The sequence below is a fragment of the Trichoplusia ni genome, unplaced genomic scaffold, assembly GCF_003590095.1.
Source record: "Trichoplusia ni isolate ovarian cell line Hi5 unplaced genomic scaffold, tn1 tig00002968, whole genome shotgun sequence".
Classification (NCBI taxonomy): Eukaryota; Metazoa; Arthropoda; class Insecta; order Lepidoptera; family Noctuidae; genus Trichoplusia; species Trichoplusia ni.
The window spans coordinates 1,634-20,815 of NW_020800310.1; the positions used below are offsets into that span (position 1 = coordinate 1,634).

At 35.0% G+C, this 19,182-nt stretch overlaps 1 protein-coding gene across 4 annotated transcripts; it reads right to left on the bottom strand.

Annotated features, from left to right (window-relative positions):
* Positions 1-6,041: 6,041 nt before the first annotated feature.
* LOC113507618 (formin-like protein 13) lies at positions 6,042-18,472 on the bottom strand. 4 transcript variants are annotated; one of them, XM_026890500.1, is made up of 15 exons: positions 17,747-18,472; positions 17,208-17,355; positions 16,145-16,274; positions 15,414-15,589; positions 14,809-14,986; positions 14,180-14,317; positions 12,464-12,583; positions 9,756-9,878; positions 9,352-9,416; positions 8,758-8,850; positions 7,945-8,023; positions 7,381-7,461; positions 7,198-7,280; positions 6,934-7,015; positions 6,042-6,638 (listed from the first exon to the last, which is right to left on the bottom strand). In XM_026890500.1, exons 1-15 carry the CDS (start codon positions 18,031-18,033, stop codon positions 6,100-6,102), a joined length of 2,322 nt encoding a protein of 773 aa, XP_026746301.1. In that variant the 5' UTR covers positions 18,034-18,472; the 3' UTR covers positions 6,042-6,099. The 4 variants fall into 4 exon arrangements, with proteins under 4 accessions (XP_026746301.1, XP_026746300.1, XP_026746299.1 ...); XM_026890499.1 differs by having other exon boundaries at positions 7,945-8,020; positions 16,133-16,274; XM_026890498.1 differs by having other exon boundaries at positions 16,133-16,274.
* Positions 18,473-19,182: the final 710 nt, after the last annotated feature.

Below are 19,182 nucleotides of genomic sequence, written 5' to 3' on the forward strand. Positions count from 1 at the left end.
GACTCGTAGGGCTCATGGGTCACGATCATTCGTGATGGGAGGTCCAAGGTAGCTTCAGCTACAGAACTATATTAGAAGATTTTGATATTGGATGTGATTTGGGACAAATTTTTATTTTATTATATGAAACGATTCTTTCGAAAAATGGAAAACTCACTACGTCCTACGACACCTACAATTCATAAAACACAAAAATGACATACAACCTTATTATGAAGCTTTATTGGTGAGCAAAAATTAAAATATCTAGTTATTTATTTTAATTTCTAAATATATTATTCGTCCTACTTTAATTATAAGAGACAAAGGCGAGTTTCTATTTAGTGTCTAGAACAACTTGACTGTTTACTTCTTACAAACATTAAAAAATATATGAAATTATGCTTGATGACAAGAGTATGAAAACACACTTGAAGAATATCGTTATTTTTATACAAAGACTGCATACACGTGTTCAGAACATATTTTTGTAAGGTTAGTATCATCTTACATTGGTTTATAAAAACCCAAGTTGCATACTAGGTATGAAAAAGGCAAATTTAAGACAAAAAAAAATGTTTTGACCTTCAACATAATTCCCTCATCTTAAAAACTACTTTAAGAGATTTACATAAGACTGAATTTGCGACAAAACCAAACGTTTTCAGAACTACCGACGTCGTAAAATCTTTCTGTTACTTTAGTTCAGGACTGTGTAATTAGGGTTTTTATACATCAATGCCATCGTACTGCTCAAAACAGTCAAGTTAATCATACATAAAGGGCTTTACAGACTAGAAGGAAACGATTAAGTTAGTGTGAAACGTTCTTTGTATGATATCACACAATAAATTACATAAAATCATCACTATCACTTTTCGTGAGTCTCTACATCTTTTGACTTCCATAAGTGTATTTAAAAATATATTATACAAGATTATTGCAATGTATTCCCAAATTTGACAAGTTTTGTCTTTACAATGATTTTGATACAGGGTGCGTGTAAGTGCATTGTACAGTTTTTTTGTACAGTTTTTTTGTACAGTTTTTACTTAGTTTTTTACCATGATGGTAACAAATTGTATCTGGTTATGATATTTACATAATTTTTAAGGATACTTCGGTAAATAATAAAAACCTGTGTTTTAACAAACACCAGTCAGTTTCGAAATATCGTTACGTGGAAAAAGATTTTTTACAGGCCAAAAAAAATCAGTTGGATTCTCCCTGACAAACTTTGTGTGGATGACAGGTTTTTTAAAGGTTTTTAGGTTTTGAAAATTCTTCATTTCTGTGCACATAAAGTAGTGTCTTTCGAAGTAAGACTATGGTGTGTTAAAACACTCGATATTATCAGGCACAAAGGTAAAAACTGATTACCTAACAATGATCAGAACATTACATTTTGGAGTTAGAAGCGCTTTTAAATTATGCCCCGACATTTTTTAATCACAATACAGTTAAATTATAGAGGCTGGGCAATCAAAGCAGGACTGTAGCCGTTATGGAAGCGAGAGGTGACTACATCATCACGGCATCTCTTTCCAACACGTTCCAAGTCCTGCTTAGGAGCTCTTATTACAAATTATCTGCATATTGTTCTGTTACTTAGAGCAATAGTGAAAATAAAACAAAGCGCAATGAAAAAAACAATGTCTGACATTACACAGGCTGTTTGGTAGATCAATAGTTTCTTAGAGAGATCATGCTTTTAGTATGATAACATCTTAATGAAGTGTGCTTTACATAATAAAATAAATATATAATGAAAACAGAAACAGGTTGAAAAGATTGAATAAATAAAACACGCTTTTTAGACATTAAAACATAATAACAACGGAAATACAATCCACATAGTATAAACACGCTTAAAATATTCATCGGTCTACCAAACACCCTGAATAAAACTTATACTGAAATCAACTTTACATTTAGGTACATAATGTCAAAATGTCATTTTGTACAAAATTCGTATAATTCAAAAACAATTTCGTTTAAAGACTTTGTGTGCATACAGTATACATGTTAAAAATAATTTTATAACGCAAATCTTATGCTCGTTTGCTAAATGGAAGACCGAAGTAACATTCAATTTTTGATATAACCAAAAAAATAATACTAAGCATAAAGTCTTTAAAACGCGAGTCTTATATTTGGTCCTGAATACTGAACACTGAGATTAAAAGGACCCTTTGATTGTAAAGTCTAAAGGAAAACCAAAAGTGGTCTAAATGTCCACTACAGTTGACTTTTACACTAGAAATAGATAAACTTCCTCTTAAAGGCACGAGAAACTAACGTAAAAAGAAATAAAGTATCTAACTGTGGTCGTGATTCTTAACTTCAAGACGTTACTCCAATCTGAAGAAAGCGACAGTCAGAAAAGCCTCATCGATTATTAACACATTATCACGGCCCCAATTCCGCGCAATTCCCGATAAATGATTTAAATTAAACAATTCGTTGACTAAATGATTACAATACAAGCAGTGCCAGATTTAATCCAATATCCATTCATTCATCGGCAATTGTAAATAGTGGAATTTGGGGTCTAGATTGATGCCGTTTCCTAGAATACTGGTTTTAAACAGCCTAATGAATCCGTCCCCAGACTATCTCGACTACCACTTTAGTATTTTGTAACAAAATAATAACAAAAAGAGCGATAATTCAAATAATTATCTTCTATACCTTCGTTGTATCCATAAGTCTGAAAATGTAACAAAAAAATTGACTTACTCTGGCTCCAGGCCTTTCCCTATAGATAATAATAAGAACAAAATAAACAAATCGCCTTTCTTTTATTGCTCTACATTTATCTAAACTTGACATCAGTTCAAATTAAAAGTTTTAAGTTAAAAATTAAACCATACTTTTAACCTTTATCGCAAGCAATTAAGTCTTTTCCTATGCATAAACCACTGGAATTAAACATCAGGTACCTTCTATACTAATTTCTTTATTAATATTTTTGCTAAGTCTACGAGATCTTTAAATCTTCAGATCATAATTACATTGATACTCATTAATTATAACATTACACAAATAAAAAAGGGAAGTGTGACCACGAATATGCAAGTTAGGAATGTACCTACTAAAATAAGAATAATAACGAAATTGAATTTACAAATCTAAGCTCTGCTCTAAGCTTTTACATATATAGAGCCGGTCTATGACAAGACGAAAACAAATGCATGACTCTTCCTTCAAGAGATGGTTATAATCACTGGTTTTACAAAATTAACGCTAAGATCGTTTGGCACTCGTGATAATTTTATCTAAAAAACTAATGCCATACAAAGTCATGGATTCGTAAGCACAAAGAGAATAATGTTTTGTCCAGCACCAAAAGCCTGTGTCACAGGTTTAACAATAAGGATTTGAAGTTAATGATTTAGGTAGCTAAGCAACGGAAAAACGAAAACAGAAATCACGATTTCAACTTTATAATGGAGTCACATTATTAAAATGCATGATCATTGGTAGTAGAATTCAACATATTCATGATCACCTTGATTTGTGTAAATATATAAATAAGGAGTACAAAAAAACAATTCAATAATACAAATAACACGTATACTGTATGCACGTTTATTAACTTTAAGACAAGCTACTATTAAAATAAGGTTGATTATCTAATGTATTACATAATTACAGTTCAGTTCCAATTTCGCACTACATTGGAAGATTAGGCCTTTCATACACGAGTCAACATACACTAGCGACGAATGAAATCTCTGAACAACCGCCAAACAAACTCGTGGAGACGCGTACATGGGCATTTGTCGTTTGAGACTAAAGTCGTCTGGCAACAGGGGCTTGCGTTGCATCGTGTAAAAAGACCAGAAGTGTAGACATTTCGCATTTACCACAAAACTATGACTAAGATTAGACACTTGAAATCTATTGCACTTATTTCTTATGGGTGAGGGAAATGCAAAGAATTCAGAAAAGCTTAGCATTCGGGGAATAAGTGACAAACATTGCATCATGTAAACACAGTAATTAATTAGTGTTCAACTGTAGGCTTTCATCTGTATTAGGATGAAGCTAATATCGGACTTACGATGGAAGACCACCGGACCTGAGGGTATTATGATATATATGAGAACGAATTCAATTTTCATAATATGAGTCTCTTCAATTAAAATATAGTATTCAGCTGAATAGTGTATTCTATACAGATAAAACATTATTTTCTCAAGAAAGAACTATATAATACAGTTTGGTTGAATGCGTTCTGATAGTTATACCGGCCATCACATGTTTCCTAAATAACATACAATATGTATGTATATTTACATCCAATCATTTCGACCTCATAATCCCTATAACAGCGAATGTTCTGTAAATAAAAACAGTCTAGAACATTCTTCGCTTCATGTACGTATACAACCTTCTTGGGTCTCTCGTCAATATCGCTGATTTACTAGATGAGAAATGTTGTTACCCGAAAAAAACCTGTATCGGGTCGATTAGGAACTTTCTTTCGATTTTGGTTGTCACTGCCTCGGAGTAAGGGGTGAATAGAAAAGTGTACTTTACATCGGTTTTTCGCTTCTATAATGAAAAGTCCTGCTTCTACAAAGAGATCATTCTTTGAACCATGTTGTAGGTAACTCTGCTTTAGATCGTTATCTTTCTATTGAGATTTTTTGTTTATCATTACAGCAACGCTAATGAACGTATTTTAGAACGACACTGCTAATCGACATTCTAAAATGTCAATCTGTATTATATCAACTTTTCACTTGACAATGACAAGCCAGTATGACACTCAACAGTGACTTTTGACTTCATCTCGGCTAGGAGCAAAATCGCCAGTCGTCAACAAAAGTCATCTAGTAAACCAACGACTGTTCAAAATCACATCTCATTCACACCTCACACATTTCATACGCATAGCTGCTAATATGTCTCCTAAGGAACAGGAATGATGACTTTAATATTGATCGTCAGATAGATAAATAAAAGGAGTTTTTATATCATACATACATTTTGTATTAAACTTCTATTAAGTAATCAGTTTAAATTCAAAATTTATTTCCAAAACCAAAACATGGATACCTTTTTATCTAAATGACGGTCTATTTTTTTATGAATACCGCCATCATCCTATCTTCCTAATTCTGTAAAATTTTACATAATGACCTCGAGATTTATGACTAAATATAAGGTTGGTCATATGAAAATATTGCAGAATGATCAAGTACTTATGATAATACTATTTACAACATTTCGAGATATCGAAATAACTTTGAGAGTATAGTCCTTAGTATAAGCTATTCTCATTTTACATATCTGACTCCTTTACATTGTACTAAAGAGACTGTTTAACTAAATTCGAATATTCTATGACCTGAGATAGTAGTTGCTTAACACATACTTTGGCTTGCCAAATTCTCTGAATAAAACTATCTTGCCTATTTATCATAAAAGGAATTCCATAATGTTATTATTAACCTTATAAGTTGCAACACATACAAAACTATGGTACGCGCCCTAAAAATGAATAATTATATCCCGATAAGATCACGATTCGTTTCAAATCAACCTTTATTTCGTGATCGTTAAGCTACTATTTTGCTTGTACAACATTCTGACAGGCATTATCCAATGTATGCACTCAGAAATGTATTTACATCTCAGTCTAAAAGCCATAACAGTACTAATAAAACTGATTACTTTAAGAGTATTTTGTAAAGGGATAAAAATGCTTATAACTGATATGAATAGTCTGACTTAGGACCTATCGTCCAGTTCACTATCTTGCCGATATAGTGGGATACCTATTGACAAAATACTATATGAATATTAACATCATAGGTCGGTAAGTACCACAGAGTCAAAACAAATGGAATGCTAAAGTGCTGTAAGAACTAACACTAATAAACGGCAGTCTTTCTACAATACATAAGAGTACATAGACTTATTAGACGTCAAAATATATTTTTCAAGTCTAATCCGATGTATCTCATCTCTAATATAATATAGACGGAGTATATTGACCACTCCATTTGCTACATACTCTGTGGTCGGTACTGTAAAATGAAACTCACTCATACTTCCTTATAACCTCGTCTTTTATAAAGTATAGAACACTACACACATCACTTCACTTCACCAAAACCTGGGTCTGGGTCCCATCCATCTGTTTGTGGGTCGGGGGCCGTTTCGCGGCCACGACTGTTGGGGGGAAAAGGCTGGGGGCCTGAAATTAGTCCGCGGACCCCAATTTCGGGGGAACCTTGGGTTGATAAAGGGTCTTGGCTGAGGCGGTTGCCAGTTGTCGCTGGTGAAGTCTTCGAATGGCGGCGAGGGGTTGCGGACTTCGACTGGGACCTTGTCAAGTCCTCGGTTTCGCAAGTCTTCCTCGTAGGCGCTATCGTTTGAGTTTTCTTCTGTTAGATCGAAGGTGTGTTGGAAAGGGAGGTTGAAGTTCTTGAGAGAGGGCGGCATGGCGTCAAAGGGGTTAACCATGGGGGGTATGATGGGTGCGGACCGCGATTCCTTCTTCTCGCTGTTGATTTGTATGAGGTTTGTATGGTTCATGTCGTTGTGCACCTTTCCGTTGTCACCGCCGACTAAAACTTTGTTGTTATTGTTGAAGCTGTGGCGTCGCTCCGATTGGTTTAGCTGTGCGCTTTGGTACATAGCCTCTGAAAATATTTACAGGGCAATTTTCAATTAAAAACAATACCTTCAGTTAATTTGAACAAAATAATTTAATTTAGCCTAGAAGGCAGCAATAGCATGAGAAGTAGACAATAATTGTAATTTAAAATAACATCATAAATATAAAAACAGACTGACTAGTAAATAAAAGCAGTCGCAATTGTGAAACAAAGATAGCACACTACGCCCTCTCTACTCTAAGTCCGCAATAGTTTTACTTTAAAGGATATTGGTTGACTCTCAGATTTTGCAGTATATTCATAACATAGTAATTCTTACGTGTGTCTTCATCTTCAGATAAGTCCATGTCGACGCTTTCGACGATATCCGACGGCGGCACCATGGGAGGCACTCTGTAATCCTAAATTAAAATACAGTTATATATAATCATGATACGAAGAACAAGTGTCGTGATGGCTTTGTGGTTTAATACCCGTTGGTTAATTTCATACAGCCACTACTTTTTAAAGTTATATGTACTATATTAGTAAATCTAAAACATTGAAAGAATTTCTAATATCGAAGCCAAACATCTGCACTTACTTGATCCATCGAATTGATCGGTATTATCGGTCGCGGCGTTTGCTGCTGATGTGTTAACGGTATTAGGTTTCTGTGATCTACATCTGAAAACACAAAGTTTAACGTCACATACTTTACTTCATTATAAATACTAGAATCATTAAGAAACCGTCGAAAGGAAGCAATAATTAAACATAAATGTACCTTGATGTATCGTTGGATGTCGAATGGGAGCCACAGGCGGCGCCAGCGCCGGTAACAGCCTCTGATCTACATCTTCCAACTCTATTCAACATAGTATCACAAGTATCAGTCAGTAATACGCGGAAAGTGAATCGGACGATATAATAATTATGCAATTATATATAAACAATGCAACAAAATTTCAAAATTCAACTCAGACAGGACTCGATCCTGCAACTTCTGGCTGAGTAAGGAAAACGTCGTGACAAAACCTAGTCGTCGAAGAATATTTCAAGGATGTGTTGAGCCACAAGGAAAACCATACAGTTTCAATACCAGTTTGAACATGAACCACACGGTAATACACAAGTACAGTTAATGACTACCCGGATAGCCGACTGGTTGACATCACCACGCCAAACCCACTGCTCACGACCTACCACGAGATTGTATGGTCCACGAATGCCTGTCCCGAGTCTGGGTGTCTTTGTGCATGTGACTTAAATGTTAGTGAAACTCCCCGCGATACAAAGATTAAATTCCTTAATTCTCTTTTTTAAAAGAGTATCCATATTAAATACTTACGTGGTATGAGTGGCAGCGCCGGCGGCGGCGGTGGAGGGGGCAGGATGCCTCGGTGATCCACATCTACCGCCGCGATCTCCTAGGCAAATATACATAGTCAGCATAAACGTATACACATGAGAAAACATTGGAAGACTTTATTCCTTACACATAAAAGTCATATTAAATATCTTGGGAACATCCTTGATTACTATCAAACAAATTTTCCCTGAGTGGCTTTATTTTGATGAGACGTCCAAGAATTTTCCGTTCAACTATAAATAGTGGTGCATAAAAGAGGAAGCAAGGATAAAAATAATCGATTAGATGATTCTCAAGAATGAATTCGAAAGAAAGAGCAAAACAAACAACACATAATTATAGTACTTTAATAATTATTATTTTTTTAGTTACTTTGCAAAACGATGAACAATGCTTAAACCTTTCCTTTATAGGAAGAGATCTATGCCCAGCAGTGGTTATCTATATCTATAGGCTTATTTGACTTAGAGTGACGGAGCGCAGAGGAACTTGTATTACGCCTAAATAATATAAGTAATAATATTGTTGCAGTTGTGGAATCGAACACTGTTCTTCGCCATCTAGTGTGTTTTAACTAATTCAACAGTTCTATTTTTAGAGATGGTGAAAGAATTTATAAGTAATTGCGAATGACGTCAAATGCAAAATATTTATTTGTTTAGTGTGTATCGATAGGTTTTTATCGTGGTATAAATTCAGTGTTAAGTGTGAAAGGTAATGTGTAGTTTTAGGGGCGGCGTTGTGTAGGGTGCTAGTGTAAGGTACGGGCGTGTGGTAGTGCAGTAGTATTACCTGTCGCGGGTAGTGTTCTGGCGGCGGCACGGGCGGCGCGGGCGGCGGCGACTCGGGCGGCTCCGCGAAGGCCGCGCCCGCGAGCGGCAGCCGCTACAACCGAAACACAACTCATAACTATCATTGTCTCGCTCGGACCTAAGCCGCAGCTAGAAAACTATAGTAAGGCCAACAAGACGAGATAAAAAACGTAAACAAGCGGACTGAGTTATATTGCAATATCGAGTGATTATTATGCCTGTCCTTATAACTCGTACGCGCAGTTATGACGTCAGTTAGTCGATGACAGCTGTCGTTATGTGTTTCGTGGTACAAGAAAGCAGTCAGTGCGGCAGTTGTCAACATTTGGTCTGCCATGTTGTGAACAAGTTCATTCCTTCATTTTTGTCAAAATCCTAACTTTACTGAAATAAAAATGTTAATCAAGCTTCTTATACACGTCCCCTTTTGTCTTGTCTTCAAACGTCTACGTTATTTAGCTATGCTTTTAGTTCTTTATTCCACTTCTAGATAGCAATGTCAGTATGATTGATAAGGGAGATACTTTGCTATGCGTCGTTGTAACATACCGCTGTAAGTTTATTTTTCACTTACCGGAGCATTCCAACTACTACTCCATGGACTGGTTGGTTCCGGGTGGTAAACGGGTTCTGGATCATCTGAAACAATGTAATATCGGATGATTTTTGTATTTTATAGTGATTTTCTCTTACACGACTTAAGCTTTAAGAATCTTTTTAATCGGGTTTATTCACAAAGGCTTCATTGGTGAGGTGGCATATACCACTCAACAGAAATAGTTCAATAGAGCAGTAATATTTCAGGCAATTAGTGACTGTAGATGATGAGGTGACAGAATTTTGACCCACGTAGTTGGCAGGTGGGGACCTTTTTTTCCTTCACCTCTTTTGTTGCAGTTCTTGGGTTATAAGCTAGCTTTCGATGATAAGACCTTTGACTTGGTACGCCTATAGTCAATGTTGAAAAAGTAATCATACCATTGATTTCCATGGTGCCATAGAAGGAAGTGGGCGGCGGCGGGTTGCCGGGCGTATCTGGCGTTAGCAAGTCCAACCCAGGCAGTGTGTCTTGTGTCTTCTGCGATATCGACGCGTTCGTCACTGTAACATAATGCTTATTTACTCACACACCCAGAGGCAAATGTTTTATGATAGCCGAAAAGAGACTTTAAAATGATATATATGTCTAAAGTTCAAAATTGATTGACAAAAAGTCACACGAAAATACTCGCACGTTATCAAAGTCATATTTTATTAACAATTTTGCACTTTATACCGATAGTTTTAAGGTCTGCTTTAAGTTTCATAAAGATTTTCGCTGCGTTATGTTCAGGCAAATTTGTGCTGGCTATCTTAGACAATGTTACATCGCATAAGCACTCTCACGAATACAAAGCTTCAAATGAATGGGGATGACATTTTCAATGAGTGACGAGATTTGAATTGCAAGTATAAAACATCAAAGTTTCGAGAGTTCTTCCAAAAGATTATTTCGGAAGGCACGTTAAATTGTGGGCCCCGGCAGTTATTCATACGTCTTTGACAGTCGTTACAGGTAGTCAGAAGTCTGAAAGTCTGACAACCAGTCTAAATAAGGGGTATCGTGCTGCCCAAGTAACTGGGTTAAAGAGGTCAGATTGGCAGTCGCTCCTTGTATTTATCTGAATCCGGTTAGACTGGAAGCCGAACCCAACATAGTAATGAAAAGCTTAGGCCGATGATGAAGTACAATTAATTTCCAAAATAAATGGTGTTTGTATTCAAAAGGGCTCAGGAAATTTATACAGGGCCGAGAGAGGTGTAACTGTCATATAAGAAGCCATGAGATAATTTCCTTTGTCCATTTATCTATACCTACATTCTATGGATAATATGATCTATGATAATATTGCAAATGGAAATCAAGTTCTATCTATCATGTACTGGGCCTGTAGCGAGAATTATTTTATACTGCTAAGTAAACATAAGTAATAATATAATATGAGGTAAAATGGGTACACGGGTATTATGACTAACGGGCACACAACCACATGGCAAGGTTCCAAGCAAAGTTGTTTGCTAAAGCTTAATAAAAGATCAAGGCTTAGGTAGGTAATGGTCTAAAATGTGTATTCGTCTCCACATGCTAGTTGACGTGACGTGTCGTGACGTGTGCTAGGAAAAGTGACGAAAAAAGACAAAAAAGTAAAAAAACATAACATACTTGTAGAGTTAATAGTCTACTTTCACACTTTTACTGTATGCCTTATGGATATAAGCAAGTTGAAGATAAAAATGATGATACAAGTTTCTTTTATAAAACATTATTAAATGCCAATGCAACACGATTCGAGCACAGCCTGATTGAATGTTATAGTTATTAAGCAAAATGCCGATAATATAAAAAAAATATGTCCAGAAATCTAAATTAAAAGAAATATAATATTATGTAGGTATAGCAAATCTCCAAACTGATTACAATAAAGTTGATTTTGTTTTTAATTCTTATATTAAAATCGCTTGTGATGCACTTAAAACAATTTCAAATGTAATGAGATAAAACAATAATTGAGTTTAAAAGAGTTGAGAAATAAAATGATGAACTAACATTTTTTACAATGAGGTTAAGGTATAAGGTTTAATTTGGCACAAAACGTTAGCATACAATTTATAACAATTATCTTTTGTAAACAGAACAAAGAAAAACAGCAAAACGTGTACTATGACATAGGACTATTTTCACTGTGGAAGCGAGACGGCAGCGTAATAAAAAATAGACTTTAAAAGTACTTTTATAAGGTGCAAAATTGCTAAAACCAATGCTTTGAGAACACGCATCTCGATTCCACCAATGAAGGTGACGGTACTGCTTGGGGCGGAAATACAACATCTTATCATGCAAACACAAAAAAAAAAGCCGTGCATATACATGGATCAGTGGAACTAGGTAAATATTTTGTTAAAAATTAATAACTTAAATAGAACTTTTCATGTATAAAACACACATTTATATACAGCGTGTAGCGCAAAACCCGAATATTAAAATAAACGCTTCGAATATCTAATGTCCTTTTTTAAGTAATAAAAGGGCCATTGGCATTATGATATATATGCAAACGTTGCATCGTATTGTTCAAATTATAAGGCAGAAGCAATCTTTTCAAGGCTGTTTTTAAAGTCACATCGCCGTCAACACCAACGCCCAAAATGTATGCGGCGTAAGAAGAACTCAGAACTAATATCTATAACTACATGCATATTGATCTTTTTCATTTGCTAGCTTCTTCTTTTTGTCTTCTACTTGCATCGAAAGGAACTGTAATCAATATTTTCCTTCTGCCTTCTTTTTATTAATTTTGGTTGTGTATTCCAAGACTAGTTAATCGTATTTTTCGACACAACGATTATTTCCAAGGTTATCGTTGGTTTCAATGTACATAGATTACAAAAGTTTCAATGACGGGAATTAGAGGCAGGATTGTTCCATTAAAAAAAAAACATGAATATAATAATTCCCAACTCGCACGCAACGCCATCTAGTGTCAACTTTAGCACAGCTTGTATTATGATAGATAAATTGACTCAGCTTGCGGTCAGCGTGACTCTAAAATCAGCCTTATACTACAGTCTTCGTTACACACTGTACTTAGTAACTAACTTTAACTTGTAACAATCTATAACAAACCAGACATACAGACAAAACTAACCTGAGTTATTGTCAGGCACGTTCGCATTATTATCATTGGTAATAAGGTTTTTTATAACGTCATTTATAGTAAAATCTTGCTTATCGTTCGGCCTACTGTTTATAACTTCGATTTTGTTGGCTGAAATTCAAAATCGATTGTCACTTAAACACTACTATGCAAGCTTATTAAGGTTAAAATCCGTTTACAACCGGCAAAAAAAATTGTGCATAAATGCTGGACAAAATGTGACAGTTGACACATAACGCTCTCTCGTTGAGAATGTTGAGATCTCGATGTCAATTTTTGTCAAACAATTATGCACTTTATTCGCATAAATTCACAGTTAATTTTCGAGTGTCATACAGACAATTTCTGCTGAATGCATGTTAATGTACACCCATAAAAAATTCGTTATTCATATACATACACCGTGATTTTTTAATCGTCTTACAACAGCAGCCCAGTTCTTGTATCCAATGAGTAGAACACGTTCATGATAAAAAAATAGGTATTTATGAGATTTGAATAAATTTAAAATGCAATTTTTATTCATTACTATGATGCAATTCGTAGCTTTTTAGAAACACACCTCTGTTGGGAGCGCGGTCCGAGCCTTGTCACAATGGTGAGGGGCGCGGGCGGCGGCGTATTATCATTTTTAAGAGTATATTTCAGATTTCTCTTGTTTAATTTTTCTTCGTACTTACTATCTTAGTTGATGATAAAAAAATAATAATTGCGCCTAGGGGTATTTTACGTCGGACACATGAACTGGGCTGCTTTTGTAAGACGTCTAAAAAATCACCGTGTATATGTTCTCTTTTACATTAATCTGATAGATAGCCCAACCCCTCTCTTTCTTAAAAACACCTTAGTATCATCGTGGGTAAAAGATAGTCACTCTTTATGTTACTAAATTAAATTTTATACACAATTTATGTACGTAAATGTGGGAAATATACCCTTTGTTTTTTCATGTTCATAATTTTTAACTATCTATCTAACGTCATCATTCCTATTGAAACTAGCGTATTTAAATAATAGCAAATCAATGTAACTTGCTTACGTTCGCAGTTACCTCTGACACCAGCAACATCATAGTCTGTACCAATAGATTTATATGTATATGTCTATAAATCCAAGGTAAGTTCAACTAACATCAAAGAGACCATTTAGTTGTTATTAAATTAACATATAGCATTAATAAATGATGCCGTGATTTGTATAACATTTGAGAGTACACAAATATCGACCTTACACCATAAACATAAAGACTAATTTTCTTTAAATTACAGAATTGAAATTGAATGACTGTCTGCTGTTACAGTTACAACACTCACAGCTTTTCGATAAAATGATTGGAATTGGAATTTTAATATCGCGCTTTTAAAACAAGATCAAATATTAGTAGCAACCCACACTCCGTGCTTATAAAAAACCTTTTTTTAAGATTCTGTATCCAAAAGGTAAAACGTAACACTATTCAATAATTCAACGCAACACGCACTAATCATCAACAGTTGAAATTTCATTCAGATTCTGTTTTCATTTTTCTAATCTTTCTGTTGTCTTAACGACAAATATAAAATCTTGATTAAGCAACTTTACTTTTTTGGTAACTTTAGCTTCTTTAGCCTGTTTGCATGACACCCTCAGGGTCACGAGTCTGACTCGCAGTTTATCAGTTTTCACGCCCTTTAAACATTATAAATAGAGTAATTACTTCACACTTACCACTATTGAGAATTTCCGTCGACTCGTTGAACAACGCCATTGGGTTATCAGACGTAAGAAAAGAGGTTAATCCCAAGTTGTATAGAGATCCATCGGCCGCCAATGACGTATTAAAGGTCTGGTCGATATTATATGCAACTGAAACAAAGATATATTAGTAAATACAAATGAAAAAACAAGCTATTAAACTATGGAAAAGACAATTGATACGAATCTTAACTTATAGTATGTTATAGTGGAGTACTATGACCACCTTTTAGCTGCAGCATCAAATCAGCTTTATGTTATATCATAGTATTGAGTTGTCATAATATACAAGCATTGCTCTCAAAATTTCTCAGTGCAATCGCAAACCGAGAAGTGTCTCAAATTCAACTAGCAAGATTTGATTACAAGCAGACAGAGATTGTTTTAGAATTTCATTTGAAATAAAATCAGCAACAAGTTCCTTTTTGATCAACTTCATGACCTGACAAAAGAGTCATCTTAAAACGAGACAAATGTGATGAGTAATGGTGCTACAGTGTACCAATATTATCACTGAAGCTTGGCTTAACTTGACACATTTTGAAACAATTCAATGAGTATTATGCGTGTATATCTTGTATGGATGACAGGATATTCCTTACTGTCATCATCATCGGTCCTGTCGGCGGGCGCCGGCAGGTCTAAATCCTCGTCGGGCCCGGGAGAGGGCACGTCCTCATCGCGCTGCGGCGGCGACGGGGCCGCGTGGGGCAGCGTCGGTATCAACTCGTCCAGCTTGCGTTTTAATACCCGCACTCTTGCTCCAAAGTTCTTGTATGCCTGGATACATTTATTAATTTTTAATTGAGCGATGTCAAAGTCAACACGCCAAGACACCCGGACTCAGAGCTAGGATTCGCGAATCACACAAATACTTATCGTACACGGGGACCAAACCCATGACACGTAACGCACAGTGGCTTAGACGTGATAAAAAGTAGCGTATTGCAGAGCTCTTACAAGCATCTTCCAACTTTACGAGCAGATCGATAAATAGGAAACCGATTGATTAGATAGATTTTGTAATAATAAAAGCTAGTAAATAAGTTAGAGTCACAAATAAATCCGTAAAAAACACAGATTTTCGACGTTTTTCGGAACTAAGTAATTTTGAGTCGAAACTACTAGGATGATCCCGATAAATTGGCGAGGTAAACTGCCCTTTTTCAGTCATCATCAGAGTGATGGTAAAGGCGTTTATACTTACATAGGCGACGACTTTAACTTCACCCCTCTGAGTAGAATAGTACTGATTGGCAGATGTTAGGAGGGCTAGCAGTGCTTCCCTAGCAACTATCTCTCTCTGTAACGCTTGCGTATACCTCTCCACGCACGCGATGCCATCATTCAACTCCTTTTCTACGTCATCCTTGTTGTTTCTCTCTGTAAATGAGATATTATTGTCATTATTTAAACAAGTAGCCTAGTAGAATGATTCTTGGACTGTCAAGTCGAAAGTCGGAGGTTCAAATCCTACTAGAATCTTGGCAAATTTAGGTCTTAGTAATGATGCCTTGGCGAAAACAGTAAAGGCAAACATGGCGAGGAAACATTAGCATATTTCAGGATGTTTAGACGCCTCTGACACCAGGTTGTACCTCCATCATACTCTAATATATTTTGTGAAATATTTTCACCAGTATGAAATAAATTTTTCATTTTGCCCAGATGATGTTATGATCCATATATAAACTAACTAAATTGTATTTTGTACTTCACACGTTAAAAACATTTTTTTTACTAGTTTACCAAAACTCCTAACATGAACACGTAAAAATAATCACAGTACACACTAAGACATTTATAAAGACGGTAAAATATATAAAAAGCATAAGACTATAAATGACCCAGTACTGGGCACAGGACTCTCCGAAAGGTAAGAACAAAATAAAGCAGTAACAAAAAAGAAAAAACAAGCAATCAAACCTTCATACAGACCCTTAAGACTAGTTCTGAGTGCATCTGCATCGGATAGTTCAAGATGGCTGTCATGGATATCCTTCAGTCTAAGGTCCGTATCAGCTTCTAATACTGCACATTGCTTTACTTTGTTCACAAGTTGAGTAGGCTGTAAGAACAATACAGATGTTCAAATAAAAAAAAATGCTCATTCCTTTTAATAACGTTATATTAAATCGAACTAATGTACCAAAACGCCTGGGCCAATTTTAGTAAAATTTTATATGGAACTAACTCTCTGCTGGCTACTAACTAAAAGGCCGTTAAGCCACAATTGGTCATTTCGTTTCATTTAAATAAAACGTAATCAATATGATTGAATGAAATATATTGTTTATTGTGCACAAACACTTTGTCTACATATATAACTTGCAACCACATTCTTAGGTTGCATAGTTTTCAAGAGACATAAATTCCCCCTTATTTTTGCGTTTTCTCCAAAAACACTTTGCTCTTAGCTGCTTTTTAGTTAGTAGACTATAAGATAGAAATATTTTTGCATCAATAAACAACTGTTGAGTGCTGCGGTAACAACTACATTTGTATTGTTAATGTAGACTGCGGAAGAAATTTGATTATTATTGTTCTCAAACATCAAACTAACAAACTCTTCAGAATTTAAATATAAGTTAATTAGCCATAAATATCATACATTCGCTTGGCCATTTAAGCATTAAACTCTAAACATTACTCAATAAGTAGTGTAAATTAGGCAGATTTTGCATAAAATTATTTTACAATCTTACAATAAATAGCTAGGAGACTGATCAAATAAATTAGAAATATTTAATAATTAGAAATTACAATGATTGTTTGTCCACTTGCATCGCAAACAAATGAGATTTCATGACTTCTTACATACATCTAGAGTTGAGACACACTGCTTTATGCTGTAATGCTTCCACTTGCCTAGTAATATTACTTTAAGATGGGATAATAGGCCTTCATTCCATCAATATTTGAATGCAAGAGCGAACATATTCTGTATAGGTTTAACATTAATCGGGTCCATCTGGTATCAGTACAAAAGACTAAAGAATACCTGAAATTCAATAGATTCATCGTCTGTTTTCTTTATTGCCCCTGCACTTAACAAGCCCGTCAGATCTGATAGAAATTCATCATCATACACCGATCTCTGTTCCCAAATTTTGAAGATGCGCAGTATTTTAGGTCGCACTTTTTCATCTCTGAAAGCAACAAAAATTACTTCGATATTAATTTCAAATTCAAATTTTATTTTATTTAGTCTGTTGGTAAAAGTTGTTTATCTCATAGTAGACATGTATGATTGAAACTATCTTAAAGAAAAAGTGTTAAAGGAAAAAATTGTGAAGTTAAGCTACTAGAAAATACAAAGCATGGAAATAGTAGTGCGAACTATAGACAGTTAAGTTTTTTTTAATAATAAGCTAAAATTAAATAACGTTGAGGGGTAACTATAATTGAATACTTTCAAGGATAATGTAGACTAAGCAAATTGTATAGTAGAAACAAAAGTTATGGGAAGGTAGATAGGTAGAGCATACAATTACTTATGATTTTCCCTGCCATAACAATATGTTGTTCTTGTGTACATACCTGACTAAAGGAGTAGCTTTCTGTAAATTGAGCCCCCAGCTCTCTACAAACTCGTAGTTCTTCCTCTTACTGTACTGAATCACATCGTTGGCGAGATAAAACAAAACAAGCCTCTGCTCCACCTTAACCCTCTTCAACACATTCAACCAACTTGATACAATTTTTTTATGATGTGTCCGTTGTTTAAGGCACCATGAAGATAATCCCTGGATACTTTCTTGAGTGTCTTTTAATTGCATTAATCGTTTTTCAAAGGCTAATGTATTAAATTCTTCTGTTTCACCCATTGTTATCAAACTTTTAATGTATCACTGACACTATAACAAGCCGTAGTACGGCAGCATCATAGCACTCATTTAATTTTTCACACTTATTACAGGTAGAATCATCCTTACACGAAGGGTTATGTTCATTTTAGCACAACACGCTAATGTGGACAAATAGACGCAGCGAAAAACCGCGTTGATAGCACTAATTCAGTTCTCGTTAAGAATACATATCTGGCATCGGATATAAAGTTGTTTTGAATTAAGATAACAATACTGTATGCATCAGTTTACTGTTTAGATTAATCTCAAACAAGCTAAACATATACAGAGAAAATGGAAATTATTACGGAACTATTCTCCCAAAGACAACAACCGCCATTTTCTATTTAATATCTTTTTTATCAACCCAACTAAACTAAGCACAAAGGAAGATGACTTATACAGCCATTTTGTGTGTATTAAATTATGTTTATTTATTAAATTATAATAAATGGCACTACATTCGTTAGTAGTTAATAATCTAGGAATTTAAAATCTAAATTCAATCAGTATTAAGCAAATAAAAATCTATTCTATTCTAAGATATGTAATTAACATTTTTTTTACAATTCCATAGATACTCATTCTTTTTAGTACAGTGTACATAAGTGTACAAGGCTGTGCACAGCATTGAGAAATTAACAAGTTGGCATTATAATGCACAGACATTTATTTATCCTGTGACTAATATTTTCGACTGCAGATCATGTCATGTGTCTTTCTGACAGCAAATGTCGAAAGCTAATTTCCAACTGTCAAAATCAAGGCAGAATTTGGGAAGGATGTTTTGTTCCACTAGAGGCGCCATCTAGTTTACACTTTAGAACTAATTACAAATAGATTAGAGTAGGTAAGTATTTATAGGAATAGTTACAGTTAACACAATACAGCAATCATTCTTGAAACTTACAAATATGACATGAATAGGGCGCAGGATGACGCTTTCAAGTTAGGCGGAGCGTAGGTACGCCATTTAATTGATATTTCTCATTTCTGTTGGTTATACATTAACTCGAAGGTGATTAAAGAAGGAGAATTTAAGGCTCTAAGTTTCCGTAGAAATGCTATTGCAGATTCGATTCTATACAGTTTTCAATTAAAATATTTTCTGTAGGTCAAAAGAAACCG